The following is a 27,487-nucleotide window of genomic DNA, read 5'->3' as shown; positions in this document are numbered from 1 at the left end:
ACCGGGAATTGCATACTCTACTGGTTTCAAATGACCCTAAACAAGTATCATCGGCACCTTGTTGGGAGCAAATAGAAACTTGGCCCTGATCCAACTCTCATCTTTCAGAAAACATACGAAAGAATAACAATCTTGAAAACTGGCTGTCCTGTCAAATCAATAATACTCACTGTACATGTTAGGAGATATGAATAAATACAGAGAAGTACGGACTTATCAAAGTGTACGCTGCTATCTATTGTACTGCATCAAAAAAAAAAGTTTCTAGATAAATAGCCAATACAATGTAAGAATCTCTTTTATTTTGCATTGGGGCAGTCTCAATTTCCCTATGTTTAAATAATAGCCAGCAGACATCAGTTACACACCCCACAAGTTACATAGTGGAAATGCTTGAAATTAATATAATTTTGACACAGCTAACTTCTCCAGATCAATAAAAAGGATTCCTTGAATCCGATAAAGCCCACTTTTCTGCTTTTACTATTCCACAATGAAGGTATTTACATGACTCATGATGCCCAAAATTGCCAACGTTTTACATTGTTTATTACATGTGGCTACAAGCACCATTTTCTCTGACATTCCTTGTGTACATTCTTGCAGTTCTCCGTGGCACCAGGTAGGCATGGGTCAGAGAGCGGCAAAGATAAGATGAAACAATGTTTCCTCCAAGTGTATGCACATAAAATACAAAAGTTTATCTGTGGTTTGGTGAGAGCCATTGTAAACTAATGCCATTTTTTCCAAAGAGAACAATTTGAGAGAAAAAGTACAAAACAAAAAATAGATCTCCTTACCAGGACTTAGCTTATAGCAGTAGATTCTTGAGTTACTTCTGTGGCAACATCTGCGGCAGAGCTACTAGTATCTGCTACCTGACTTTGGCTGGTCTGCACTTGGCCTGAAGCTTGTGAATCTTGCAGCAGTCCTAAAACTACCAGGGTAGACCTACAACCAACATATCCGAATTCAAGATAATACTACAGTTCTCCTCTGCGTGGAGATAATATATGTACAGAAGGAACAAGTGAATAGAGCTGACCTAGGAAGAGTCGAGCGTATGTTTGGCTGGCTAGCATGATCAACCAAAGAAGGCTTCAGCTGTGGATTTCTGTTCAATGCATTTTCTAGTTGTGGAGCTGGTAGCTGTTAAACCCAATAATAGTGCATTGAATTGATAGAATAACTATGTTAGATATCACTGAGAAATGAATTAAACTAAAATCATATGCAAAGGTAACCAAAAAAACATAATAAGATAAATAACTTGTTTTTCTATTCACCTTATAAAAAGGCTGTTTTTAATCGGAATATCCCATAGTAATTTAGAATGCTTTTTCAGAACACAGACCAAATAGGAGACGAAAGGCATCTGCCATTGACCAAATATATCTAAACTGATTTAATAAATCAAAACTAATAAGATCTGAGTTCATGCATTCTCACCACCCACTATAAAAATCCATTAATACTACTAACATTACATCATTATTAGTTATTTATACCTAATATTTAACAGAAAAGTAAGAACTCGTAGCAATAAATTCAAGCTTCACAAAAAATCATTATCTATCATGCCTCTTTTCCTACAAAAATATTTTAAGTTGCCGACTAGACTGATATAATATTATAGTTTAGTTGATTCAATATAAACTTGTCCTGCATTAGAAAATCAACCACCTTCATTTCTCACCTGCTAATTTTTAAATTAGCTCCAATTGCTACTTTCAAAAGATATACCACAGGAGAATGCACCACAAAATAATGAATATTGGATTGCAAGTAAACCAACCTGCAGCAGCACACTATAAGACTGAGGTTTTGTCTGTATACAACACTTCAAGAATCCCACCCATAACTTTGGGTATTTCCATATCTGCAGCAACACAATATTCGAAAAGGTTCAAGAAAAAAGTTAAACGATGTCCCATCACTCAAAATTTTCTCTTTGATATGAAAACTTGACTACCTGCTTGCTTACAAGCCGTGACATAATCTCCATCACAAAATCTACCTGGAAAATAAGCTCAACAATAAATTGTACTACATTCGTAACATAAAAAGTCTGAACCAGAAAAGACTAAAAATATGAACAGTCATAACATTTTTACAAAAGAAATGTTCATCCATGTCAAGGATTTTAATTGTTAGGCGGCAGAATCCATGTTGACATACTGTGCTAACAATATACCAGCACAGTAAGAGTACTCAGCAAGCCACCTGGCCAATGAGCCGCCGACAGTAGTAAATCGGACCTCCTAACCCAGTATAAATCAGGGCAAGACTTGAGAATTCTCCAATTTGGCAAAAAGGCTCATAGATTAGAGATGCACATGCCATACAATTTTGCATATTATACACCTCCACGTGGGAGTAGGATGGTTTAGGAACTCACCAGAGCAGGGAATACACCTATTGCTTGAATAACAGTTCGCATGAATAATAAAGGAAGAGGTGTCTGTTCAACCTGCAGAATTGAGTAATTCTTTCAAGTTTATATCATATTATCAGCAAAAGACTACATCATGTCAGGTGACCTCATCCTGATAGACATACCAATTGATTTAACGCCATTGCTAGAACCTGTTGGGAAAAGACCTTTTGCTCAAAGCAAACAGAGCAAGCATCGATAACCTACATCACTTAAAGATTAGCTAACAAAAAGATAGCAACCAGAAGAGTTAAAGGATATAAACAGAAAAGAAAGCTTGGACAACAACCTTTTTTAGAGGAATTCCTTCTTTCTCAGGATCAATCCGATGAATAGCAATTAAAACCTCAGAAAGAGTGAGGCAAGGGCCACTCTGCGCTGATCCCTAAAACAAGCCCCAGAAAGAAAAAAGAAGAAGTTGAAGAGCCATTATATGGAAGACAAATTGAGATTCAGACTAAACAAAGTCAATGTCATAGGAGGAAGATAAATAAACAACCAATTTATAAAGCAAGTAGACAATGAACTTCTTAACACAAACCAATTCACTGTCCATTAGCAAAACTGAGAGTTGAAGGTAAACCAGTAAAACAGTAGCAATTTCATTGGATAAAGCAGCAAACATTCTGTGGTGTTGGAAAAAAGAAAAGAGAAAAGAATAAGACATTAAACAGTACTTCAATGGTTCATTTATTTCAAAGGATGAGACAACATTTTAAAATGGCTGAAAAAACAGAAATGTTGCAAGAGGTTAAATATTACAATAGTACAGATACACTTGGACCAGATGATATGTAAATATGTAATCCTTATACACATGATAGGAGAATATTCTATAACCGTAGAGCAGCTGAACCAACATCAGTATCTGGAGGAATGCAATTAAGAAGCAATCATAATGCATAGGTGTACAACTAAGCAGCAGTTTGTTATAAAACAAGGAAATATGTATAATTTGAAGGTACTGCAAACTGTCATCATTTACAGGTCAAATCAATACTCAGAATACTGCCTAAGAGTAGAACCAAGCTCAACTTGCAATTTTATGGACTGAATACCCAAAAGAAATAGAAAACATACAAAAGACAGAAGAATCTAATACAACATTTTCTACTATAAAATCATGGTAATATAACTATCTAAGATAGCATATTTTACTATGATAAACCATAATTGTTGTGCACTTGTGCTGACTGGTGTTGTTTACTGATGCCGCATGTCAAAGAAACTGAAGGAACTCCCATAGTGCAGTTGTAAAGGTACTATTGACATGCCTCACATCCATATGACCCAATTGAATAGATGAACATCACACTTCTGTGAAACATATATATATATATATATATATATATATATACGGGCAGATACTGCTAGAGTTATCAAGTCAAAGTGTCCAACCATCATTCTAGTAAAACTATAACTGATGATGGATCATAACTTGTGCAATAGGGATGTTGTCCGATAAATGAAGGTAAAGCTAGAAATACAATCCGGAATTGTTTTTTAGAATAGCTCAAAACTTCAAAGAGCACAAACGAACTCTAAAGCTTATTGTCCAATATATAATGTGGAAGAACATAATGACCAACAGATTCATCAAAGAAACAACCATTTGAACTTGCAAAAATAAACAGGTCTATGAAGAAACATACCTGCAGCATACAAGAGAGAGCAACTTGGAACTTGTCCAGTGGAAGTTTGACAAGATTAGGGAAGACAGGGAGGATCTACAAGGCACTCGAGGAAAGCAAGTTAGTATGATATTCAATTCAGACGTAAAGGACGAAATAGTTATATATTAATATTGAACTTAAAAAGCTATGAAAAGGTAGAATATTTTACAATGAACATACTGAAAAATAAGCAGGCATATCTAGAATGGCTTCAAACAAAATTACCAAAATCAAAAAGGATTTCAAGATATCTAATAACTACATATCTAGAAAGAAAGACTAGATAGCATACTTCTGCCTCTTAAAGGTATGATATGCATTGTCAATTTATTACCTAACGAGTTAAGCTTTTGAATCAATTGAGTATCTAGCATGATATCAAAGCCGCATTTTCTAGAGTATCTACCATGATATCAAAGCCACATTTTCTAGAGGTTTTGACTTCAATCTCATCTAGCTCCCATTAATCTTTATTTTGTACGATATGAAGGGTCGCACAACCTATTAGCTATTGTCTTTCATCTATCCACATGCAGTGTAGGGGGTACATGACAGGGTGTCTTAAAGGTATGATATACATTATCAATCCATCATCTAACAATTTAAGTATTTTGGTCAACTGATTATCTCAGATTGCCAAATATGTTAAAAGTCCACAAGATATTCAGCAAGGAGGCTACATCATGAGGGAACTTTAGCTTGTATAGTATCCACACTTGAGATCGTCGTGTTCAAACAAGAAAAATCACTACCATAGCCCTAGAACTTTGGAAGACAATTAATTTGCCCATCATGACTAGTAATTTACTTCTTGAATTGTACTTAACAATTGCTGACATTTAATGGAAATAAAAATAAAAGACAAACATAATGTCGGCAAACTTAGAATGCTAAAGCTTAACTCCAATCATAGTAAACTCATTTGTCTATGCCATCCTAACTATGTTGTATGATGTCTTAGGGAATATTTTTAAAAGAGCAGGTCAAGTGCTTAGCACATAAATTCCTAGAAAAAAAAAACAATGTTGTCTCTATCCTCATTCCTCTTGTATGAAACATAAGTTTGATTACCCTCATGGAAAAGATGTGTGACAGCATATATGTCAAACCGTTACCTTATCTAGATTTGTTAGCATGTATGTGTTAACTATACTGGTTGATGACTTTCTTGGAATTTTTTATACTACTACTGAAGCATGCATTTTACTGAACCGGTTGAAGTTCTGCTTGCAATTTTCACAGTAAGCAAGTCTCTGTTGAGGATTGATGCAAGTATGCAACTGCAAGAGAAAGAACTGTCCTTGATATGTGTAGGTTCACATTACATAAGAAAACAAGAGACATCTAGCTTTCCTTACAAATTGTCAACTAGCTTCATCAACACCAAGAAACAAATTAGTTTCCATGAAGGGTAACTACCTTTAGAGGGAAGATGTGAAGAATAGTTTCAAGAAGGAAAAAGAAGAAACAATTGCAGTATTGTTGGCAAATTGAATTGGATAAAACATACATTGTAGATTTGATATGAAGATGTACTTAATGTAATTTAAGGATAGCAATAAACACTGAGAATATGCATGCAATTAGAAGAAACTACTGCAGAAAGGGAGAAGTTGCTTATGCGTCTTTGCATGCATTTACATGCATATGCAGCTATATGTGATAGAATGACGGAGAAAATCATTTCAGAGAGAAAGGAGGAAAGAAGAAGGGAACCTCATCTTTAGACAGAAATGTTAATATTGGAATGAGAATTTCCACATCCTGCACAAATAACCAGAAAACATATATCAAAGAAAGAAAGAGAAGAAATAATAAAGTTTCATCTTGAAGACAATTGAGGCTACCTTCAATTTAGAATATAATTTCTTTACAGAAGAAATCAAATCTTGAGAAGGGTTTGCCCCGTCTGTCAGTGTCTGCAAAACCTGCTAAAATGCCATGAAAATAGTCAGTCAAATCAGATAAACAATACTAGTATATCTTTCCAAGCTTCATGGAGGGAACCCTGTTTTCCACATGAACGACAAAACCATCTCCAGTTGTTAGTTCAATTTATCAATAGTGATTTCAAACAGCAAATTTTAAGAGATGTTCAGATGACACTGAAGTAACATCTTAAAGCAAAATTAACAGCAAGAGAAAAATATGATCCCTCCTTTTCTATTGCTTTTCAACATTAAAGGCAAAATTATCAGAGTACTTCATTTCAAGTTTCAACTATTTATTTTGCATCCCACCAATAACAAGAAATAAATTGACTAATTAAGATAACAATGACCAGGATAGCAACATCAGAACAGCAAATTACAGAACCTGCATGATGAGCCCTTCGCTTCCATCTGGTGGATCTGAGATAATTCCAAGGAGTTCAGATGAGAAGCCTATAGTACGAATCAGAATGGGAATATGGCGGTGAACTGCCTGCACAATGTAAATGATTAGGAGAACGTGAACAATAGAATGCATATGAAAGTTCCCGTTATGAAAGGATCAAAAACATGCTAGAGGCAGGTCAATTGCACAAACCTGCTTTGCAGCCTCTGGAATGCTCCTGTAAATTGCAAAGATTTGTCGGAGAAGGGAGTGTTTCTGCAAAATAAATAATATAAATATAATGACAGATTAATTGACACTGGAAAATTTGAAGACAGACTTACAAAAGGATGTAAGCCACAATCACATTTAGGGATTAAAGTGGCTGCAAAATCATATACCTTTGTGCATAGGGCAAAATATAATGACATGCAACGCTGAGCCTCCGCGATTGAAGAAGATATTGTACTTTTGGCTAATTGGCTATCAGAAGTATGTTCACTGCCATCATTGGACTTTTCTAAGTCACCCTCCTGCAGAAGTTTCTAAGACAGATGATCAATCAGGATATATATTATAGCACTTCAGAGTAGCATACTATGGGAAATTTAAAGTCTCAAAGTCCTTATACAAGAATAGTTCCACACAAATTACACACAGCTGGAACTGAACTAATGGAGGCTAAAGGATTGCATTTCAAGGTGAATGTTTGCTAAATAGTTTGATTTTCAGGTGCAAACAAAAATTGAGCAAGAGCAACCTGAGTTGAGCTCAGCTCCTCTGGTAATCAACATGAGCATAGCTCAACCTTAACCCAACCACGTGATGAACTAGAAGAGCAGGAGCTTGAGTTGCTCTAATACCGTGCTAGTTCAGGAATAATATGAGAGAGAGAGAGAGTCGTTGGGGAGAATTGTGCATGCCTGGAAAGGCTTGCATACTTCCGAAGAAAGATGCACATGTAAATGGGAGAAAGAATGAAAACTGAGAAAGACGTGCATTAACTGAGGTATTAGATGCCTAAACCAAAACACATCACATATGCATGTCTGTTTATATTATTATTATTATTATTATTATTATTATTATTATTATTATTGTAAAATACACAAGTTATATAATCGATCTAAGCCGAGTCAAATTGAGCTGCATCTTAGGGGGCATTTGGTTGTCAACATTGGCTGATGCAACTAAATGGCCAATTCATTGCACCAGCTGATGCATGTATTGAGTTACATCATTTGATCCTAATTTGATTAAGACAAATTGAAAATGAATGTTTAGGACCTTAGGATAAATGTGAAATAAGCAAATAAGAAGAAAAATAAATGCCATAGCAGATCGCTTATATAGTTGTTAGCAAGAATGGCTGCATCAGTACAGACGAGCCGATCAGCACAAGGTGGAAAATACCGACCCATTTTACTATAAAATAAAAACAAACAGGAAAATTTTGGATTTGGAAACATTCCTCCAACCCATTTTACTACAAACAGGAAAGAAGTTCGAGCAAAAGGCTGACAATTCTTTGGTATAAAGTATTATTTAAAGGCACATTTTAACAGATGAACAGTAAGTCCCGATATTATGATACGCAACAAGTAAGGTAACTCAAGTTAAATAAGGAATCATAGGTAACATTTTCCTATTACAATGAGAAACGACTTTTACACCTGGGACATTGATATCTAGTTTTGATTCCATAGTTCTATATAACTTTTATACATACACCAATTTATTAAGATTGAATTGAAAGATTTTCTACGTAAGTGCTAACAATTAGTTAAACCTAATATGTGATGAAATTACATTCATTTTGGTTCTAAGCCAACATTATTTACTACATTATCCTTAAGAGAATGACCAAGTACTCATAGTAGTATATGATGCCACCAAAAACAAAAGATGTTGACTAATACTAGCGAGCATACAAAATGAACCTTTTGCACTCCAAGTGCAGATCCACCCACATCTGCTAACTCCATTGCAGGAATGACGTTTAATATTGACTCAAGTTTTTCACTAGCGAAGGCTTCGATTTTCTCTGAAATGCTTGCCATGGGAAATAACTTATTTGCTACCTGAGAGTAAGCAGAAAATAAGCAGAATTACAAAAGTACTCCAATAATATTTTCCTTTACAAACAGCGAAGGATTTAGGAATACCAGTCGAATTGCCTTCATTCGCACCTCCTCCACAGGATGAACTGCACTCTGTCAAAAATACTATTATGTAGAAACTGAATAAAGAAGATGCTAGTACGAAGATTGTAAAACAGAATGAGGTCTGAATCATAAGGATAGGTTCATAGGAAGAAACAGAAACCTTTTATACTCTTATATTTTAAATTCAATTATTTTATGATTTACTCGGAAAAGGTTGTAAAATTGTCTGCAGAAGAAAACGCTCAGGCACAGATATCAAGATTATAGTTTAGAAAAATTTCTTGGAACTCATCTTACAATATTTTTCAAACCAGACAGTAGATACATTACATAGATATGCACCCTAGTGCCTTGTGCATCAACTTCTGGAGCTTGATGCAGCATCAGCACTGATTTAGCATAAGTTATATGATCATAACATTCAAAGTGACAAAAGTAAAATTCGAAAAATCGGGATCAAGATCAGGATTGGCCTTCTAAAAAAATGATACATATCGGTCATATTGGCCGCTCGGATCGAATCGAACTATTTTTAATTAAATGAAAATCTAAATATTATTTAAAAATACAGAAAAAAATCTAAAATTAAAAAAAAGTACTTAGTTAATGGTAATAAAATGAAAATTTTCATTGCATGTGGAGTAATGTTAGTAAATTACTTATAAGAAGAGAATGGAAGGAGGAAAAGGATCCACATAACCAACTCCAAATATATTGTGTGGTTGTTGTATTATAACGAGGAAAGAAAGTACTGTGGAGAATCTTGAATTCTTGATAGCTTGATATGTATCAAAAGTTCCTTTTAGTCAGAGTGATATAGATAGATGTCGATGTACCTATATAAGTTCCATCACTGTGCAAACATAAGTACCTGCAAAGCAATCAGGAGGCACCTATCTCGATTTGAAGGTCTTTGCAAGATAAGACCCCAAACAGCGCTAAGACCTTGAGTAACTCGGTCACCACTTTGTAAATCCTTATCATATTTCTCGCGACTCTCAGGAGAACACAAGCCCTGTAACAGCTTCAATATGCCTTCAGGTAAGTATGGCGCATCGCCAAGCAACCTACCAAGTGATTTATCTGAGGCTGGAAATTTGTCACGAAGGGCTTCTGCCTATAGACATAATATGAATTAAGAATGCATTTTACAATGAAGTTAAAAGAGGAAGATCAAGACAATAGACATACCACAGTCAGAAGAAAATTTTCATAAACTGACATAGCCGTTCTGGATGAAAAGAAGTCTTGGTCCTGCTCTGTCTCCCGATATAACCTGTACAGGAGACGCAATGTCAACTCGTGCCCCTGAATGAATTAGATAGAAGTCAGAAACTTGGAGCATTTTGCAAGAAAAAGGAAATATCATCAGGGAAAATAACATGGTTAGCACGAGAATTCTCCCGATTGACATATACTGTGAAGAAATAGTTAGTAGATCACCTCAATAAGTAAATTTGAATCATGAGGCAAGAAATAAAGACCAAAACAATTAACAGACCATAGCAATATTCTAGAAGGCAGCTGAATTTGGTGAGATGCTTTGTTTTGTTGCATGTCTTTATAAATGCATCACTTTCACATGTATATACTGTTATATCGAGTGAAAAAAAAATATGCAGATAAATTTATTGCACCTTCAATTGAAAGATACATTCGTAAGAAAATCCTTTGACAGGTTTATGCACATATAAAATGCAGTTGATCTTAATTTAATAGAATAGCATCTGAATACAAGCAGCAACCAAAGGGGTCAACAAAGAATAAGTCGACGGACTTAAACCATTTAATAGTGGAAGAATGATTTTGATAATTGTTTCTTAGTTTCCATAAAAATATAAGGAAGCATATAATATATAATGCAGCAGAAAAATGTGGTAACCAAAATAAATGTTATAGTTACCTCATGATTCATATAATCAGACAGAACATGCTTTTGTAGAAGCTCCCACGCATCCAATGCCAGTGGAAACTACAGAAACAGATGATTTATCAATTAAAAGGTGCAAGCAAGATGGTCAACATACAATATACTAGAACATCAATCTCTAATGACAAACATAATGCCACTACCGGTACACATAATGATTATACCGTATAAATAATCTCTAAATTGCAAGATAAAGTAACACAACAATGAGAACCAACACGGATATGCATGTCCAGAAACCAAATGTACATTCAATAATTCAACATCTAGCTGAAAGAACTTTTCATATGATTATTGCAACTTGCAAGCATATGCTACATCTCATGTCAACAAATAGAGAATTTCGATAGCGAAATAGCATCTTCTAATCTCTCCAGCTATAGCCAGTACAAGCTTTTGCTGCTTCTCTGCCAGTTACATGATCATCCATATGATCGATCCATGACAATCAAAATAATGTGATCTTGTGATCAGCTAATTCACACCATCTCATGCTGGGAAGTGAGAATCTCTTTAAACCTAAGCAGCTTATGCACCAGCAAAGCAAGGCAGAGTATTGTTGCCCATGGGCTTGCACCAAAACTCAACCTGAAAAAAGCTGAACATTGTTGCATGCTAATCTAAGATAACCCTGAAAAGGCCATGACACTACATGCCTAGCCTGTTAACTGTTATATTGTATAAGAAAAGACTGAGCTAATCATCAAAGTTGACTTCAAAAAAATATATGAATCCTACACAATGAATACTTTGATAATTACTAAGAAATGCACTTCATAAAAAGAGCATAAGTTTTTGTTAGTAAATAATACATTTTGTAAATATTATGCCTTAAAAAAATAGAAAGCAGAGACATTTGACAACTCATTTACAATCGAGACAATAGCGACAACAATTTACTTGCATAAGGTAAAAGTTGCTGATCCCACAAAGCATGGGGCAAAATAGCGAAGCATCTGGATCAAAAAACTTAACTGTGAATATAAAACAGCTGATATAAACCCACATACTGAAATTAAAAATTAAAAAGGAACTTAGGAAGCTTATAAGAGATTGTATTTACCTCAACACCCAGGTGAGCAAGCAAGGGAAAACGGGCATGTGATCCAGCAGAAACTGCTACTTGCTTGTCCGCATTAAGAATTCGCACAAAAGCCTCTTTCTGTAGAAAATCTTTGTCTTCATCACTAAGGTTGATGTTAGTCACATGCAACTTTGGTAGAACATATTGGGAATTAACAACAACAGAAGCTGAAGAGGGTGCTTGGCTTGCATCTGAAACAGTTAATCTTGGACTCTGGGCTTCTGAAGGATGTGTAGCCAAGTAGTTAGTTGAAGTAACATCAGAAGGTAATGTACTAACTAAACTGACATTAGGCACTGTACTTGTTTCTTGCCACTTAGAAATAGAAGTATGAGAAGCTTCTGATGATTCTTGGATTTCATCCAACAAGCTAGTACAAGCCAGACCAGGTATTTTACTCTCTGATGTTTCTAAATCTAATGGAAGAGCCGACTTACTATCTTCTTCAACAGGGGAAACCAGTAAATTGGAAGCATTAAAACTAACAGATACTGCTTGAGTACCAGTACCGGCACCAGCAACAGAAGTTACTAGAGTTGCCTCAGCACTTGATAATACTTGCTCTCCATCACTTTGGTAGATTTTCTGCAAGTGAAGGAAAGCTAAAACAACATCAAATTTCAAACAAACAGTTTCAGAAAAAAGGAGGTGTCATTAAAAAATGGAACACTTTTATATAAGTTCAAAGCCAGCTTTCACTAGTATCATGTGAAATTAAAAACCTAACCTTCAATAGTGATGCTATCAGAGGAAATGAACTTGACAAGGTAATATTATCTGAAGTGAGTGCAGATGGCTGTAGAGGAGGCATACTGTCGCCAACCAGACCAGAGGAATATCCCCTACCAGCAATGCATTCTTCCACTCCATCTTCTCTAGGACAAGCTGATGGAAGGTGTTGCATATTAGCCATTACCACCTCGGCTAGCAAGTCAGAGGAAATACTTGAAGAGAGAATCTCTAATGACCCAGCAGCTTTGTCACCTTGGGCGGCTAATGCACCAAACATACTGACTAGTTGATGTACAGCTTCAGAATTTCCGTCTCTAAAAGCAACAGAACTAACAGAAGGTACGCCAACTGAATCAGGAGTTGACTGAATTGTCCCGTTCGCGCTTTCCCGACCTAATGTTATTGTTTTCCTAATTTTTTTACCAGAAACAGCATCATCTTCATCACTAATTTCTTCAATCATATGTCTTTTACGCCCATGGTCACTGCTTGCCTCCTCACATGCTTGCAATGATATATTGTTGTCCTGCAATTATTTAAAGACATTCTAAACTCTAAACATACCAGATAGGCAGATATAGACATTCAACATGATTAAAAAGAAGGGAAGGCAGAAAGACCGGATAAAGAAGACAAATAATTAAATATTATATATATTCAACATACTCTTGTTGGTAAAGCTTCTTCTGTACTAAAAGATTGGCCTCCAGAGCTCTTACTGAGCTCAGCTGTCTGTTCTGCCAACTCACCAGCATCAATAGCTTTTAGAGCTTCTAGCAACCGTGCACGCCACTGAAGATAAAAAAAGAAACTTGAATTAGGTTGTTTCTGTCCTAATTAAATTTAAGATGATCTACAAAGAAAAGAAGAATAAGCAGCTAGTTACTTCAAAATTGTCTCTCAGTCGAATTGAGTTTACAAAGAATTTAACACAAATGAGGACAAATAACACAAAGAAGGGGAAAAGGTAAGACTATCAATTGTGATTCAAAATGACCAATGCAAACGCAAATGCATAATGAAAAGGAGGAACAAATTTCAATTGTAGAATCAACTTGAAATAAAATATCATACTATTGATTACATCTAACTCTGGCATCAGATGTACAAGTGAAACTTGAAGAGAAAAAAGGAGGTACCTGTTAGACCTGCCACTTATTATAGGATATAAGTTTCTAATTATCATTTAAACAGATTTTCAAAAACAATCATATGTCCATCCCAAAAGCTAAGGCAAAATGTAGCAATGCCTAAAATAATCTGTCAAAGGATATAGAGAATTTGCATCCAAATATGTTCTTTTCTTTTCTAGAGGATACAAATAGAGTATGTAAACCAAGAAAAGATGCATTTGAATACAATCAGAAACTAAACGTAAGGCACACTGTTTTCACTTTTCATAGGCATTAGTTGTTAAGCTCAAAGATGATCGTGCCGCAGGCATAGCCCGTGCCAACCACCGGTCGGTAGGGCACGTGCCGTGGCAATTGCCGGCCGTGTCGCAATAATGGACGAGGAAAAATGAGGGAGACTACTCACCTTCACCCTTCCCCGCTCATTGTCGTCGCTCGCCGCCGTGCTGATCCGCAACTTAAGTTTTTAATCAATCCGACCTGCTGCCCCTTTCTTCCTCCTCGAGCTAGAGCAACTGATGGGTGCGAGTGGTGCCTCGAGCTTGGGGAGAGACGGAGATGGCGACGAGCGGCGAGCTCGACGACGAGGTCGATGGCGACTAGCGAAACTGCTAGAAAGGGTGTCGCACAGAAACTGCTAGAAAGGGTGTCGTGCGACACCCCTCGTGCCACGTGCAGATACACCATCGGCATGCACAGCTATCGTTGGATAAGCTCATGTTTTTCTCCTTATAAGGACAAGTTAGCTACACAAGAAAAGTACCGCGACAAGATGGGTGGGGTTGGGGGGAGAAAAAAAAATTATGACTGAAGAGAAAGTTATCTTGGCATTAGAACCAAGTTGCAACAAACAAAATGGAAAAGCCCTAGAACGGAAACACTTTATGTTTAAGTCTCACATTCTTCAACTACAATATATTACCAGAGAGAACTAGCATCAAGCTCTAGAGAAAATAAACAAATTACCGGTTCAGCACTTGCATGTGTACATTTCAGGAATCCCACAAAGGCATTCTTCAGGGCATGGTGAGCACCTGGGATTCGCACTCTGATGATAGAACTTGCTGGATCCAAACAGAGTAAAGCAGGCAATATACGTCCATAAAAGGAAGGTCTTTTCTGGGCAATAGCTGAGAGACTGATCAAAAGTATTAATCAACAAAAAAATCAAATGAAATGGGAACGTGAAAATGAAGAGAACAAAATAAGCAAGAATAGAAAACAAATTTTATATCTTCCCCTGTGCATGTACATGAAGATTGCTTCATTTTAGTTTACATGAATTATATAATATATATCCATAAATGGCAGTGCTACTATAAGTCTAGAACCGCAAGCAAGTACATCAAATAAACAAATTAAAAGAAGTCTGAGAGTAAAATCTTGGTTCCATAGCTGATAAAGAGGCAGAAAAAAGAGAGAAAATAATAGGCAATATCACAAAACCACATTTAGTTATTAACTAGTACATTACAGTATCAACTATCAAGTTCCCATTACAAATGCTACTACACATCCTAATATGACAAGTCAAGATGGACGAAAATATATCAGAAAAAAGATGATACAAACATTTCAGACCAACTAATTTTGCAAAATCAAACACTGGATTTCAAAGTGGTCAGAACTGTATGCTCACATTTTAGTGTTTTACATAATTTCCAGAAAAAAAAAATTCAAATATAGATAGGTTCACAAGAAGCCTTAATGGCAATCAACTTCATTGTTGCAGATGGAGCATGTAAATGTATAAAGAACAAAACAACAATGAAGTGATAAGTGTTGTTCCAAACATACTATAGTGGTAATGCTCACACAAGATAAGCCATTGCACGCTCTAAAAGAGGCTCCATAAGGAATAACTATTTTCCTTCTATTATGCAGATAATAAAATGGATTAACCTTCCTAGGCAGAAAGATCTTAAAAGAAAATATGGAAAGAAAGTGACAAGGATATAAAGGCCAACCTGTTAATTAACACAATAGTCATTGAAGTGCCAAGGGATTTCACTTGTGGGAGCCTAAGCTGTTCAAGCAATAATCCCAAGCTCTGGCTGGCCTCCATCGCAAGATCTCCCATGTTGAGCAAAGGATGACCTCCCCTTAACCATGATATGTTAAACTCCGATCCTATCACAAAATGTCCACAACGATGAATTGATGAAGGTCATGAGATGTGAATCAATTATACACAGTCAATACAAGTGACACCATAGCAATAAGATAATGTAACTTTATTGTTCTAAGTCAATGAGTGCATATACCATCATTGTTTTCATTTGGTGGATCTGAAGAAATGTTGGGATCTGGCGTATATAAAAGAACCATTGCTTCCACAAACTTAATTGCCAATAATCTAACTCCATTGCAACTAGGCTGACTCAGAAGTACCACAATTTGTAAGATGACAAATAGATCAAAGAGACCAAATGAGGTGTCAATGAACAGGAACAAGCATACCTGGACTGCTATAGCTAGAACTGAACTTTTGAACTTAAGCATCCACTCCCATGATAATTTTAGTGAATCATCAATTTCACTTGAGTACAAACCCTGAATATAGGTCAACAAATGAAGTATGATATCCAAAAAATTCTTCATATATATCTATGCAATTGAGAACAGTTAAACAGCTGACAGTTGTAGTGTAGTATTATTTGTTTCTAAATAATGTATATCATATCTGAATAAAAAATTAAGCTTCTTCTCTGCCTGCAGAAGTCAAAAGTTTAATTTTGTTAATTTTGATAAATGGAATTACATGTTCAATAGTTTGAAGTGACATAAAATGCATCCAGTTTTTCCACGCGTAAATTGGAACTACCTTAGGTACATTTCATAATAATGGCTTAATTTTATAGTGCCATGATAAAATTTGAAGCATCGGGAACCTGCAATGATATAACATGTGAAATGCATTTCTTATTTCTACCACTACAAACAAACGTGAACCCAAAAATATAATTTATTAGAAAAGATAATGAGAGTACCAAGACTAGATGAGAAGGATGGAATTGATGTTGGCTGACAGCTAATCAATGAGAACATTGAGGAGGAGCCAAACTACAAATTCCACTCAATACATCTGGAAAGACTTACAAAGCTAGTTTATGTAAATTCAATAGCCATGCATGGACAAAGCAGAGTCATAAAGCTGACATGAAAAAATAGAAAAAGAAAGGAACTGATAAAAAAGGCCTTTCTTAAGGATTATCCAGCCACATTCCCTTTACACAAAGTGGCTTTTATCATTCTGATCAATGTTTCTCTATTTGGCCAAGATTTCACAGTTGGATCAGGTATAAGAATTTATACCCATTTCACCAAGCTCTCCATCTTAATCCTTTTCATTTATATTGCAAAGCATTTAACTGTTTCTTATTTGTAAACGACCAATAAAATTACAACAAAATGAAATAAAACAATTATAAGACTAATAAACATTTAACAAGACAAGGAAGGCAATGACAGGCTCTTAGTCCTAGCATTCATAGCTTTATCATAGACAGCCCTGTAAAACATTGTCGACCTCATTGGAGCAACCTCAAACAATTTATTACTACTTCCTAATGTAAAGTACTCATGGAAAAGCGGAAAATACCACAAAGAGATCCATAAATCTTGAGTTCTCCTAAAATTAATCAACTGAAATGCATATGGAACTAGTAACAATTATCTAGCAAGAATAAGAAAAAAAAACAGCCCATATAAGAAACACTTACACATGCAAATATGTAAAATCTGTTATGCAGTTGATTTTACCTGAATAACAACCTTTTCTAATACTCTACGAAATAAATAAGTCCCACTTGTAATGGCTTGCCGAGCGACTGCAGGGGTTTCATCATTCAAAAAGGATATAAGACAAGGTATTGTTTCAGGTAGAAGCTCCATATGCTTCACTCCAATATCACCAATCATCCTACATCGAAGCAACGTTCAAGACCTTAAATAAAAAGAACAATCATATAGACACAACAAGATAAAATGGAAGCAACAAAAAGAAGATAACAAAGCATGCAAGTTTAAAAGATTATGGAAGTATTGGGATTAAGGAAGAATAAATTCAGATGTTTTACGATATATACAAGATGAGGAATTAGTGCCAAAATAATGCATCTCCAATTACCAAAAATTACTTCTTGCTTAATTCTTAAGAATCTGATGCATCACAACTATTTGAGGCAAACCTAGTATCAGAATACTGTATATTCACCATGTTATTAGGTGCCTCATAAAAAGCTACCCCTAGGCATGTCAAAGAATCATTATATCCATCTCAACATCAAATAAGGCTCCACATTTATAATTTCAAAAAGGCTCTAGCCAAAATGCCAAATGTCAAATACTAAATAACGAAAACAAAAAACCTCACAAAGGCTTTTTCTTGTCCTGCTATTCTCAACTAGTCAAATGTCATTCTACATGGACTACAAGAATATTCACCAATGATGCAAGTCATATAGAAGGGCTGCCTAAGGCACTGTTCTAGTGCCACCATTATGAAGTTTAACAAGTACCACCATAGTTTTCTCGAAGCAGTAAAGGCAACAAATTCACTCCTACCCTAACCCAACAGTTCAATAACCAAAAGAAAGCAGGCTTACTCGGCGACAAGCTTCCGCACAGGGCTGGCCTTATCGGCCTTCAACTCGGCGAGTCGGGGCACGAAACGGGGGAGAAGCATCGGGTCGCCGTGAAATATTACTTCCTTCAACTGCCGCAGCTGCTTCAGCTTCGAAGGGATCTCGCTGGGTGAACCCGCCGCCCGCTCGCCCCAACTCGATGTCGTCGTCGTGGCCGCCGTCATCGTCGTTCCCACCGTCCCTCCTATCCCACGAGAGAATCCTGTTCCTGAAGGGCGGGTCAATAGTGCGATGCGAGGCAGTGAGCGTAAGTGGAGAGCACCGCGGGGTGTGAGAGAAAGCGGAGAGGGATCGGAGAAGGAAGGAAAAGGGTTTTGGCCAAGGCCCGTTTCTTAGATTTGAAGAGGTGGGGGGGACGTTCTGGTATTCCTCCGGATTAAGTAATAATTGAAATGTTTGTCTTCGTGGCGACATATAATTGGCTTTGGCTTTGGTCGTATGCAGTGAGAGAACCGATAAAAAGTTGGCTCGCGTGACTAAACTTCTAAGGAAACGGATATCGTCGTGTTGGATGAATGATCCGAACCCGGTATAGATCCTATAACAATTTCATGGGATCTTTAATCTTTCTTTTTAAAAAAAAACTTTATTAAAAACACCCTATATTTTTCGCTTTTATTATAATTCCTGAAAAATATCTCTGCTGAGAATAGATCATGCCAGCAAAACACCGTAGAAATTGTCTTATTATTATTCACGCTCTATTATCTGACCATGCATATTACTTAGAATAACTTAAAAATTATATTGCCGATAATTTTTTTTTAACAACGGATATTTTAGATTCTTTATTTTTTATTTTGTTTAAAGTGATACAAATCTGTAGGTAAACTAATAAATATTTTTATATAGTAGGATGTTAATGGAGCATTTGCACCAAAATTCCTTTTCTTTTCGTTTTCTTTTGCATCCCAGCACCTATCTATCGTTTAGTAGTCTGTCTTTTTATGCAAATCTTCTGGCGATAATAAGCAGGAAAAACCCAAAAAGGAAAGGAAAAGAAAAAAACAAAAGAGAGTTCGAATTACCAAAGTCTCCCTCTCCTTCGACTAACCGATCTCGTCTTTCACCATGGAAGTGGGCTCGATCTCCTCCATTCCTCGCACCGTGGAAGAAATCTTCAAGGACTTCAGCTCCCGCCGGGCCGGAATCGTCCGTGCCCTGACCCACGGTCTCCTCTCCCAACTCTCCCCCCTTTCTCCTTCTCTAATCTCGATCTCCTACTAATATCTTCGATGCTTCCTCTCAGATGTGGACGACTTCTACGCGCAGTGCGATCCAGGTCAGTTTCTTTCTCTTTGTTGCTAATTTGGTTATTTCCGGCATTTTCTCAGTTGGGTTTTTGGCAGATAAGGAAAACCTGTGCTTGTACGGTCACCCCAACGACTCGTGGGAGGTGAACTTACCGGCCGAAGAGGTGCCACCGGAGCTACCGGAGCCGGCCCTTGGCATCAACTTCGCGAGGGATGGGATGAACCGAAAGGATTGGCTCTCGCTCGTTGCTGTGCATAGTGATTCGTGGCTTCTCTCCGTTGCGTTCTATCTCGGGGCGCCCCTGAACCGGAATGAGAGGTATTTTTTTCTTTTTATCTTTTTTGGGTAAAGTAGGTTCTTTGTTGAACTTTTGTGATCTTAATCTGGTGTCAAGATACGAAGATGCGATTTTGCTTATTGTACTCCACGATTTGATGAAGATTGTTATAGAATATATTGGTGTGATAAGAAAAGATTTCGTCTTGGTAGTTCAAATTCACAAGCATAAACTTTTTGCATCGAAATCCGCGCCGCTGTCAGTATTGCGATTGGAAACTGTACATATCTGGTAGGATTGTTCAGGCAACCAATGGTTCCATTCTATGTTATAGAAGACCTACAGTATTTGATTTTGTTTTATTGAGATTTTACTACCGATGGCTTCGAACTTTGCCTGTTTAACTTGATTATGTCTATGTTTGAGGAATCTGAGAATATCTCAGTTTTCTTATCTTCATTCTTCGCATCAGTTGGTCCTAAAGGTTACAGTGGTAAGAAATGGGAAATCAGAACCGTTATTTAAGGTTTGGTGACTGAAGAATTTCACCAAATCTAGTGATACAGGACTTCCTGCTAAACAACAATATGTTCAAAATATAGCTGGATTAGAGCTTGTCTGAAACGATATATAATTTTTGGAGTTGTTTATTGTATTGTCTTGTCTGGGAACACTGAAGTTCAGTAAATGTGATGTACTGATGTATAAAAGGGAATAATAACTCTTAAGTGCATCTTTCATTAGGTAAAATGGGTTTGTGTTGTTTGAACATGTTTTCACCTTTCTGTTAAGGGGGAGATGCTTTACGCTTATGATAACTCTTAAATACATTATGTCATTATGCACAGAACATCACTGTGTCTCTTAAGCTTGTTCTTTTGTAGAATTAAAGTCTTCTCTAGATGGAAATGGATAGATTCTTGTGGTATTTGCAGGAACATCATCTCCTTAGTTGGTTTACATTATGGGTAAATTCTCGTGATAACTAGTTGTGCAATCATTGAATATTGTTATAAATTTAAGAGTTAATTATATTTTGACCTCATTAATTATTCAATTATCGCTATGTATCACTTTTACTCTTTCAAGAAAAAAGTGGAAGATACATCCTCTTAAAAAAGTGGAATTATATTTAACTATATCACTAAACTCCCTCCATCAATATTTCATTAGAAATCTGATGGAAATAATCTTAAAAATTTTACTAACTTAATAAATAGACAAAAGTGTCGGTATTCCTTCTGTATCCTTCTATCTTCTCCTTTAGTAGCTCCTATGACAAATTTTTCAAATATTAAATTCGAAATTAGTATTCTCTAATTCCTTCAAATTCCACTTTTAATGGGAGAGGGAAAGAAAAAGTTAGGTTATTTTTATCCATCTAATTAGTTAGTCAAATTTTAATAATTTTCTTAACGAGAGGGCTTATATGATACAATTAGATTATTTAGGGGATGTAATTTTTTTTTTTCTTGAGAGAATAAAAGTGATAGGGAGTGATAGTTGAGGTGGTCAAAATATCCAAGTTCAATCCATTTCTTAATCTAGTTATCCTTTTCCTTTGGCTAGTTGAAAGGTCTACTGTAGGAGCTGTTGTTAGGGCAGCAATAGCTTGTTCTCATGTTATTCTTTCTTTTTTGTTTATTTATAAGAAATCTTGTTATCCTTTCTTTAAATTAACTTGGACTTTCTCTCTCTTGCAAACGAACAGGAAACGTTTATTTAGCATGATCAATGAGCTTCCAACTGTTTTTGAAGTGGTACTGAACAGAAGGCAATCAAAAGAGAAGTCAGGCATAGATAGTGGAAGTAAATCTAAGCTATCAACAAAGGTAACATTATTAAATGCTTTGTTAACAGAATCAGATTACTGTAGCAAATGACTCTTGTTTCCTCAGCGATCAAGTGATGGAGAAGTAAAGAGCAATACGAAGATGGTCGATGATGCCTATGGTGAAGATGACGATGAACACAGTGAAACCCTTTGTGGGGCTTGCGGTGGCAATTATAGTGCAGATGAATTCTGGATCGGGTGTGATGTGTGCGAAAGGTGGTTCCATGGGAAGTGTGTGAAGATAACTCCTGCAAAAGCTGAGAGCATAAAACAATATAAATGCCCAAGGTGCAGCTCAAAGAAAGGAAGGCAGTAGGATCAGCTATCTTTCAATGTTTCTTTGGTGGTTACTGATGACATTCTTGTGACTTTGTTCATGTTGTGTCAACTGTGTAGTTAGGTGCCTCTTCTAGATGAATGTTGCCTTTAAAGTTGTGTTGTACTATTATGACAAAAGCTGTATAACTTAACAAACTATATTGGCAGTTTGCACCAGTTGCAAGAATAGTTTTACTTGTTCTCAGCATCAAAGTACTCATTCTTTCCGTTGGAGTAAACTGTTGGGGAAATTTGTTGGCTTTTCATTTATACAAACCATCCATTTTCAGATCGCAGGAAGCTTGAAGGGTCCATGAGTTCCATGGAAATTTTTATGATTACTGTAATAGGTCCAGGGCACCAATTTAAGCACAAGGTAAGGGATTGTAAACGCATGGCATAAAGACATTACGAGTGATTCTTGTTTTAGTTCTAGCCTTCTCTCTTGTTTATGCTTTGTGAGTGCTACTAGAATTAGCAAATTTTCATTTTCGATTGCTCAGTTTGCTAAGATTTGTTGGATTTTTATGAGCTAGGAAGTTTCCAAACAGATCTTTGGATTAAACGAAGTTGAGAAGATAATACCTGTTGCATGACATTTCAAAGGAACACATCTCGCTTTTCAGGCTTTTTTTTTCACATTATTTGATGGTGTTTTACCTATGAGCTATTTTGGGGGAAAATGCCTATGAGATACTATTGTGATAGCTACTTTGCCATCTATAGCAGTAAACTATGAAAAGGAAGTATTGCTTCATCCTCCTAAGCTGCTAGAAAATCTTTATAGCCTCAACTTGCAAGTGGTCACAAAAGTTTTTTGATTCTTGTTGCTTGGACTAGAAGCCAGATATAAGGAAAGAAGAGATGCATGAATAAAAGGATGGAAGGTTTGATGTCTGACAATTAAGCTGCATAAGGTAAGTGTATTTGAATGAAGCTGATATAGGTTACTCTTTTCATGGTCAGTTGTATGTCAAGCATACTCAGATTAAAATGATCACTTATTAGTATCTAATTCAAATATCTCCACATTGAAGTCTTGGGTTTTCAATTGATATCATCGTTGATTAAGAATAAGCCTAATTATTTGAAACAGAAGACAGTTTACCAGCCCAGGAAGTTAAAGTCTTGAAGAGGCAATCACCCATCACATCAACAAATTGACCACTTTGACAGGTAACATTCACTAGAGGTTAGTAGCAAATAGTATTCAGGAAATGAGCATTCGTATGCAATTAGTATCCACCAAGCTAGGTCAACAATAATGCAGCTGCACCACATGCACTAAGATTATTCCTAGCCACACTAGAGCATTGTATGAAAAAGATGGTTCCTATTGCATCTGATAGCATAATTACATTATCTGGATGACTTATCACAAGAGGTACGCAATTGCTCTATTTAACAACCTTGTAAATTTACCAAGCTCAAACATTCTCCACAGGCCAGAGCAAACAGGTAAAGAAAGATTGTAAAAACTAATTTTGTTCTTTTACTCTTCTCTTACTTCGAGCTAAAAGAATCGTAGTACATTATGCCGGAGAAGACTGCTCTTTCAAGCATAACAGATTACAATCTTGCATTCTAAAATCATATCAGATTGGCATCCAAAGAAAGCATATTTCATCTCTTCCATTGGAAAGGAAGGAGAAAGAATGAGTTGCTGCAGCAGAAGTCCGGCTTTATAATTTTCACAGGGTTGGATCAATTCAGAATCAGCAGACTTCAGTGCAATTGTATAGAATATAAGCTTCACTATGACTTAATCTGTGAAGCACCACTCAATTGGGGGTCGGTTTGATAGTAGATGATATCTCCAGTGTCACTAACATAATGATCGCGTTTTAAACTCCTCACTAGGACCCCAAATAAGTGAAATGGGAAAGGTGCAGATTTATCTGGTTGTTTGTAGTACTTGCCAAGCACTGGTTTTGCAGCCTCAGTCTGGTAATTTGATAAAAGATTTGTTAGCTTTAGAAAAAGCAAGACATGTTCAGATGTTATGCAGAACAAAGGAATAAGGATACAAGGGCTACTTACTGCTTCGACTAGATGGTAATGTGGTATTTGTGGAAAGAGGTGATGTATCACATGAGTCCCGATATCATGGTGAACGTTGTTTATCCATCCATAATCACGATCAAGTGTAGTCAAACCTCCTCTTAGATAACTCCATTCCTAAAAGAGCAAGTGCAAATTCAGACAAAAGTCCACCTTGAAATTTGAGACATTTACGTAAAGTTTGACAAAACAGGGATAACAAAAGAATGCTTTTATGTTCTAGTGCTTGCCTTACCCCTCCAGGAACATAAATTAATAATGAGCAAATATATAGGTACTTGCATCATATAGTAACTAGAGAAGATGTCAATTTCTGAACAAATAAGGGACTAATATGAATCTAGAATTGCTAGATTCATAATTCAACTCATGCATCTGAGCTTATACCTTTCCACGATACCAGGGCAGTTTGTCTTCGTGTCCATGATGATGCAAGTATGTCACACAATCCAACCACATAACAAAGATCTGCACACGACCACAAACATTTTCAAAATCCTCAACCAGAAGACTATACTAGTGATTCTGACTATGATGAGAAGAGGAACACAAACATACCCAGTATGGTATTACGTAAAGCTTAAGGATCTGAAGAGGGCCTATAACAAAACTTAAACCTGCAAGCAGTGCCACCATCGTCGTCCAGCATGCAGTTGATGTTATCACATCCTTCTTCTCATTTGGAAGAAATAAATCACTACCTGGGTGGAAGTGTGAACCTTTCTTCCCTGGACTCCTACTCCACTGCAGAAATTATAGCAGAAAGTAAAGCTAAAGCAAATAATTAGTACTCATAATTCACCTTCTTGGACTTTAGATGCATACCAGGTAGAAAGGGTAAGCAAGCATTGGGAAAGGCAAGGTGAATCGTAGCTTCCTAGTTACCGTATCCAAACTCCTAAATATCTTCTCTGGTAGCTGCCAACAAAAACAAGAAGAAGAAACCCATCAACTGAGTTGTTCGAAGAATCTATCAAATATTATCGAAGATGACGAGGAGCAATCTACTAACCGGGTGCCATGATTCATCGTTCTCGACGTGGCCATGGTTCTGGTGATGAGTCCTATGGCTAATCCTCCTACAAGAACAGGCATTATCTTCATCACCAATTGAACACTGAAAAAAGAAGGACATCTACTTCCAATGAAGAAGAGGGGAACATACCATCCATGATAAGGGACAAGAATAGAAGAATGGAGCAAATGCCCGACTACACTGTTCAACTTTGGATCATTGGAAAAGCTTCCATGCCCACTGCAAAAGTTTCAATTTTCAATTCAGAAGACAGAGAAAAAGAGCAAATAAAAAAACAAAGCTTGATTCCTGAACAAATTTATATGTACCAGTCATGGCCAAGCACAAATAGAGCCCAAAACATCGTTCCCTGTGCAATCCAATAAAGCGGCCACACTACCCAACTATTAATATAGGCAGCGGCCGCCGCCAGACCGAGAACCACAAGCACATCTCTAGCCACATAACTCATAGATCTCCATGGATCTTTAACCCAGCAACGCTTCGGAATAGCCGCTCGGATCTCCGCCAACCCAAAAGGCGGCGGCATCCCAGGATCAAACTCGTCCTCCTCATCCCCGTTGATCCAATTCTTAGTTTCCGCCTCCTCTTCGAACGGCGCCACGCTCAATGGCGCGCTCACACGGAGCTTCCAGTCCCTCTGAATCGCTCGAACACCAAAGCCAATTGGCTTGCAGGGTAGAATCCTCTTCTTTGAGGGGTTCACGCTAATGGGTTGTTGAAATCGCGAGTTGGGTACGCGAGGAGGAATCGCCGGGAGAGGCCTCAACCCACAGCGTTCGGAGAGGACCCAACTCGCCATTGTAACAAAGGAAGCTCCTTTATCCCAAAGGCGGCGCCTTTCACCTCTCTTCTTCTCCTCCTTCCCTACTTAGGGATGTTACCAATAGGGTTTTAGAGAAATGAAAGAAGAGGAGGAGAACAGGGGAGGAGAAGAGATTAGAATCTAGAGGTAGTTCGCCCTTCTCTCCTCAGGGCCTCTCCTTTCGGTCCTCTTCTCTCTCTCTCTTCCCCCCTCTTATTTCTCAAGACGTTTCCTGGTGTGCGAGGTGGATTAGGTTCGGAGATTTATACACGAATCTAAAGGTGAGGCCACGACGACCATGAGAATTGAGATCGCCTCCTGGTTGGGTTGTTAGATTCACCGTGTTCGTGTGTGACCCGTAACCAGGCGTTAATTTATTTACTCAAAACAGTTTATCTCCCTACTTAATATCTAAATAGTTCATTTTAAACATGTCAGCCCCCTTCTCACGAACTCGAAATATAAACGTTTAAACTTATCTGCAATTTAACTACAACTAAAAGTGATAAAACCTCACTCTATTAATACTAAATCTATATATTGATCTTGTCAGCATTCAATCTCTATTAATGCCTCAGTTATAATACTTATGAAAAATATATTTTACTTTAGTACCTAAGAATAAAATCGTTAGTTTTTCTGTCTAACTTAATAAAGTGTATCTAAAATATTTAAAAAATTAAATGACAGACTGAATTCTCTTTATTTTAAAGTTTTATAAATAAAATTATTCTTTTTAATATAATATTTTTTTAAAAAGAAACTCATTTATTATGTCTGATAAATAGATGAATTATTTTCATTTCAGCGCACTAAGTTAACTTCTTTCTCTTAAAAACTCATCACTTTTAAACACTCCTTCTTCGTATTAAGTTGTTTTGGGTATAATTTATTTTGGTAATCAAAGTTTTAGTGAGGGCTAGGTTGGTCAAAAACTCGTTGTATTAAATATATTAGATAAATACTGGTTGGAATTTATAATAAGTATTGAATTTGCCAAAAAGAGAAAAAGTAACAGATTCGTATCCGAATTACTGACCACCAGAGCGTACTTTGGGTCCCACAAATACAGCGGACCAAGGAGGAGGAACCTACGTGGCTGCACCGTGACCGTTGACTACAATGGCTGCGTTATCATTTTTTTATTATTCATGAGCTATCGGCCGGACAAAAGGTTAATCCTCGATAGAAACAAAAGTGCTTAGGCTCCACCGAGCTTTTAGCTGCCTAGCCTAGGTTTGAAGCTATATGCGTCACTGAATAATTGCTCCGAACTAAACTTATCGAGATTTGTTTTAAGCTATTGCGTTGTCAAGCTGTTCCTCCAATCTAACCGCACCGAGTCATCAACCGAATCGAGTCAAGCCACCAAACAACCAACCACCGACCACCAAATAATTTCTCTATAATATTATTTGGGGTTAAAGTTAAATTTATAATCTCCTTGGTCATGGAGAAGATACTTACCAACTCTACTAGAATTAACTACGTTCAGAATGGCAAAGTATCCAGAGGACTAAAGACCGCTTTTAGATTGCACGAATTCAGTCCAACCATCCCCATCCCCATCCCCAATTGCCAAGCATTCTGACCTGCTTAGGGAGTTGCTCTTCGTCCACATATATATAAATTTATGCAAATAATTATTTGTGTGTGTGCTTGGGAAAAGACCCTCGTGGTGCATACAGAGGCACTAATACTCATTTGGATCTCCTGCAACCATGCAAAGAGCATGGAGAGGAAGGAGATAACATCTGCCTATGTGGCAGGATCCTATTAGTTGTGATAA

The 27,487-nt window shown here is 36.8% G+C and overlaps 3 protein-coding genes across 8 annotated transcripts; 1 reads left to right on the top strand and 2 right to left on the bottom strand.

The window, feature by feature from the left end:
* Nucleotides 1-280: 280 nt before the first annotated feature.
* Nucleotides 281-18,461, bottom strand: LOC140790783 (uncharacterized). Of its 6 annotated transcripts, XM_073141040.1 has the most exons (29): nucleotides 18,075-18,461; nucleotides 17,230-17,389; nucleotides 15,928-16,020; nucleotides 15,732-15,843; nucleotides 15,435-15,597; nucleotides 14,434-14,605; nucleotides 13,001-13,126; nucleotides 12,330-12,860; nucleotides 11,905-12,187; nucleotides 11,582-11,823; nucleotides 10,492-10,560; nucleotides 9,780-9,896; nucleotides 9,460-9,705; nucleotides 8,589-8,636; nucleotides 8,364-8,504; nucleotides 6,825-6,968; nucleotides 6,637-6,699; nucleotides 6,424-6,531; nucleotides 5,955-6,035; nucleotides 5,824-5,871; nucleotides 4,087-4,161; nucleotides 2,724-2,819; nucleotides 2,560-2,637; nucleotides 2,399-2,470; nucleotides 1,973-2,017; nucleotides 1,796-1,879; nucleotides 1,046-1,149; nucleotides 801-951; nucleotides 281-704 (listed from the first exon to the last, which is right to left on the bottom strand). In XM_073141040.1, the coding sequence occupies exons 1-28, from the start codon at nucleotides 18,275-18,277 to the stop codon at nucleotides 807-809; spliced, it is 3,849 nt and encodes a 1,282-aa protein (XP_072997141.1). In that variant the 5' UTR covers nucleotides 18,278-18,461; the 3' UTR covers nucleotides 281-704; nucleotides 801-806. The 6 variants fall into 6 exon arrangements, with proteins under 6 accessions (XP_072997141.1, XP_072997138.1, XP_072997139.1 ...); XM_073141037.1 differs by having other exon boundaries at nucleotides 11,582-12,187; XM_073141038.1 differs by having other exon boundaries at nucleotides 6,825-6,956; nucleotides 11,582-12,187.
* Nucleotides 18,462-19,073: 612 nt separating this feature from the next.
* Nucleotides 19,074-22,009, top strand: LOC140791004 (PHD finger protein ALFIN-LIKE 2-like). The gene is made up of 5 exons (XM_073141346.1): nucleotides 19,074-19,284; nucleotides 19,363-19,395; nucleotides 19,463-19,685; nucleotides 21,356-21,476; nucleotides 21,543-22,009. The coding sequence occupies exons 1-5, from the start codon at nucleotides 19,185-19,187 to the stop codon at nucleotides 21,792-21,794; spliced, it is 729 nt and encodes a 242-aa protein (XP_072997447.1). The 5' UTR covers nucleotides 19,074-19,184; the 3' UTR covers nucleotides 21,795-22,009.
* A 1,100-nt stretch (nucleotides 22,010-23,109) lies between these two features.
* LOC140790771 (omega-3 fatty acid desaturase, chloroplastic) lies at nucleotides 23,110-25,944 on the bottom strand. Its single transcript, XM_073141020.1, has 8 exons — nucleotides 25,202-25,944; nucleotides 25,023-25,112; nucleotides 24,870-24,936; nucleotides 24,683-24,775; nucleotides 24,416-24,601; nucleotides 24,245-24,325; nucleotides 23,837-23,974; nucleotides 23,110-23,740 (listed from the first exon to the last, which is right to left on the bottom strand). Exons 1-8 carry the CDS (start codon nucleotides 25,693-25,695, stop codon nucleotides 23,552-23,554), a joined length of 1,338 nt encoding a protein of 445 aa, XP_072997121.1. The 5' UTR covers nucleotides 25,696-25,944; the 3' UTR covers nucleotides 23,110-23,551.
* Between the last annotated feature and the right edge of the window lie 1,543 nt (nucleotides 25,945-27,487).

Source organism: Typha latifolia, chromosome 6 (assembly GCF_019914945.1).
Source record: "Typha latifolia isolate L0001 chromosome 6, TyphaL0001v2, whole genome shotgun sequence".
Lineage (NCBI taxonomy): Eukaryota > Viridiplantae > Streptophyta > Magnoliopsida > Poales > Typhaceae > Typha > Typha latifolia.
Note: the sequence above shows the minus strand (reverse complement) of the source record. Positions and strands in the feature narration are given on the sequence as shown.

Excerpts from the sequence above, each read along its gene's own strand:
- LOC140790783 (XM_073141037.1), bottom strand. The coding sequence starts at position 18,277 with ATGACGGCGGCCACGACGACGACATCGAGTTGGGGCGAGCGGGCGGCG. Across the intron at positions 12,861-13,000 it reads AAGAAGCTTTACCAACAAGA|GACAACAATATATCATTGCA; the intron begins GTATGTTGAATA and ends AAATAATTGCAG. Across the intron at positions 6,532-6,636 it reads TTCCAGAGGCTGCAAAGCAG|GCAGTTCACCGCCATATTCC; the intron begins GTTTGTGCAATT and ends TACATTGTGCAG.
- LOC140791004 (XM_073141346.1), top strand. The coding sequence starts at position 19,185 with ATGGAAGTGGGCTCGATCTCCTCCATTCCTCGCACCGTGGAAGAAATC. Across the intron at positions 19,396-19,462 it reads CTACGCGCAGTGCGATCCAG|ATAAGGAAAACCTGTGCTTG; the intron begins GTCAGTTTCTTT and ends GGTTTTTGGCAG. Across the intron at positions 19,686-21,355 it reads CCCCTGAACCGGAATGAGAG|GAAACGTTTATTTAGCATGA; the intron begins GTATTTTTTTCT and ends GCAAACGAACAG.
- LOC140790771 (XM_073141020.1), bottom strand. The coding sequence starts at position 25,695 with ATGGCGAGTTGGGTCCTCTCCGAACGCTGTGGGTTGAGGCCTCTCCCG. Across the intron at positions 25,113-25,201 it reads TTTGTGCTTGGCCATGACTG|TGGGCATGGAAGCTTTTCCA; the intron begins GTACATATAAAT and ends AAACTTTTGCAG. Across the intron at positions 24,602-24,682 it reads TTGCTTACCCTTTCTACCTG|TGGAGTAGGAGTCCAGGGAA; the intron begins GTATGCATCTAA and ends TAATTTCTGCAG.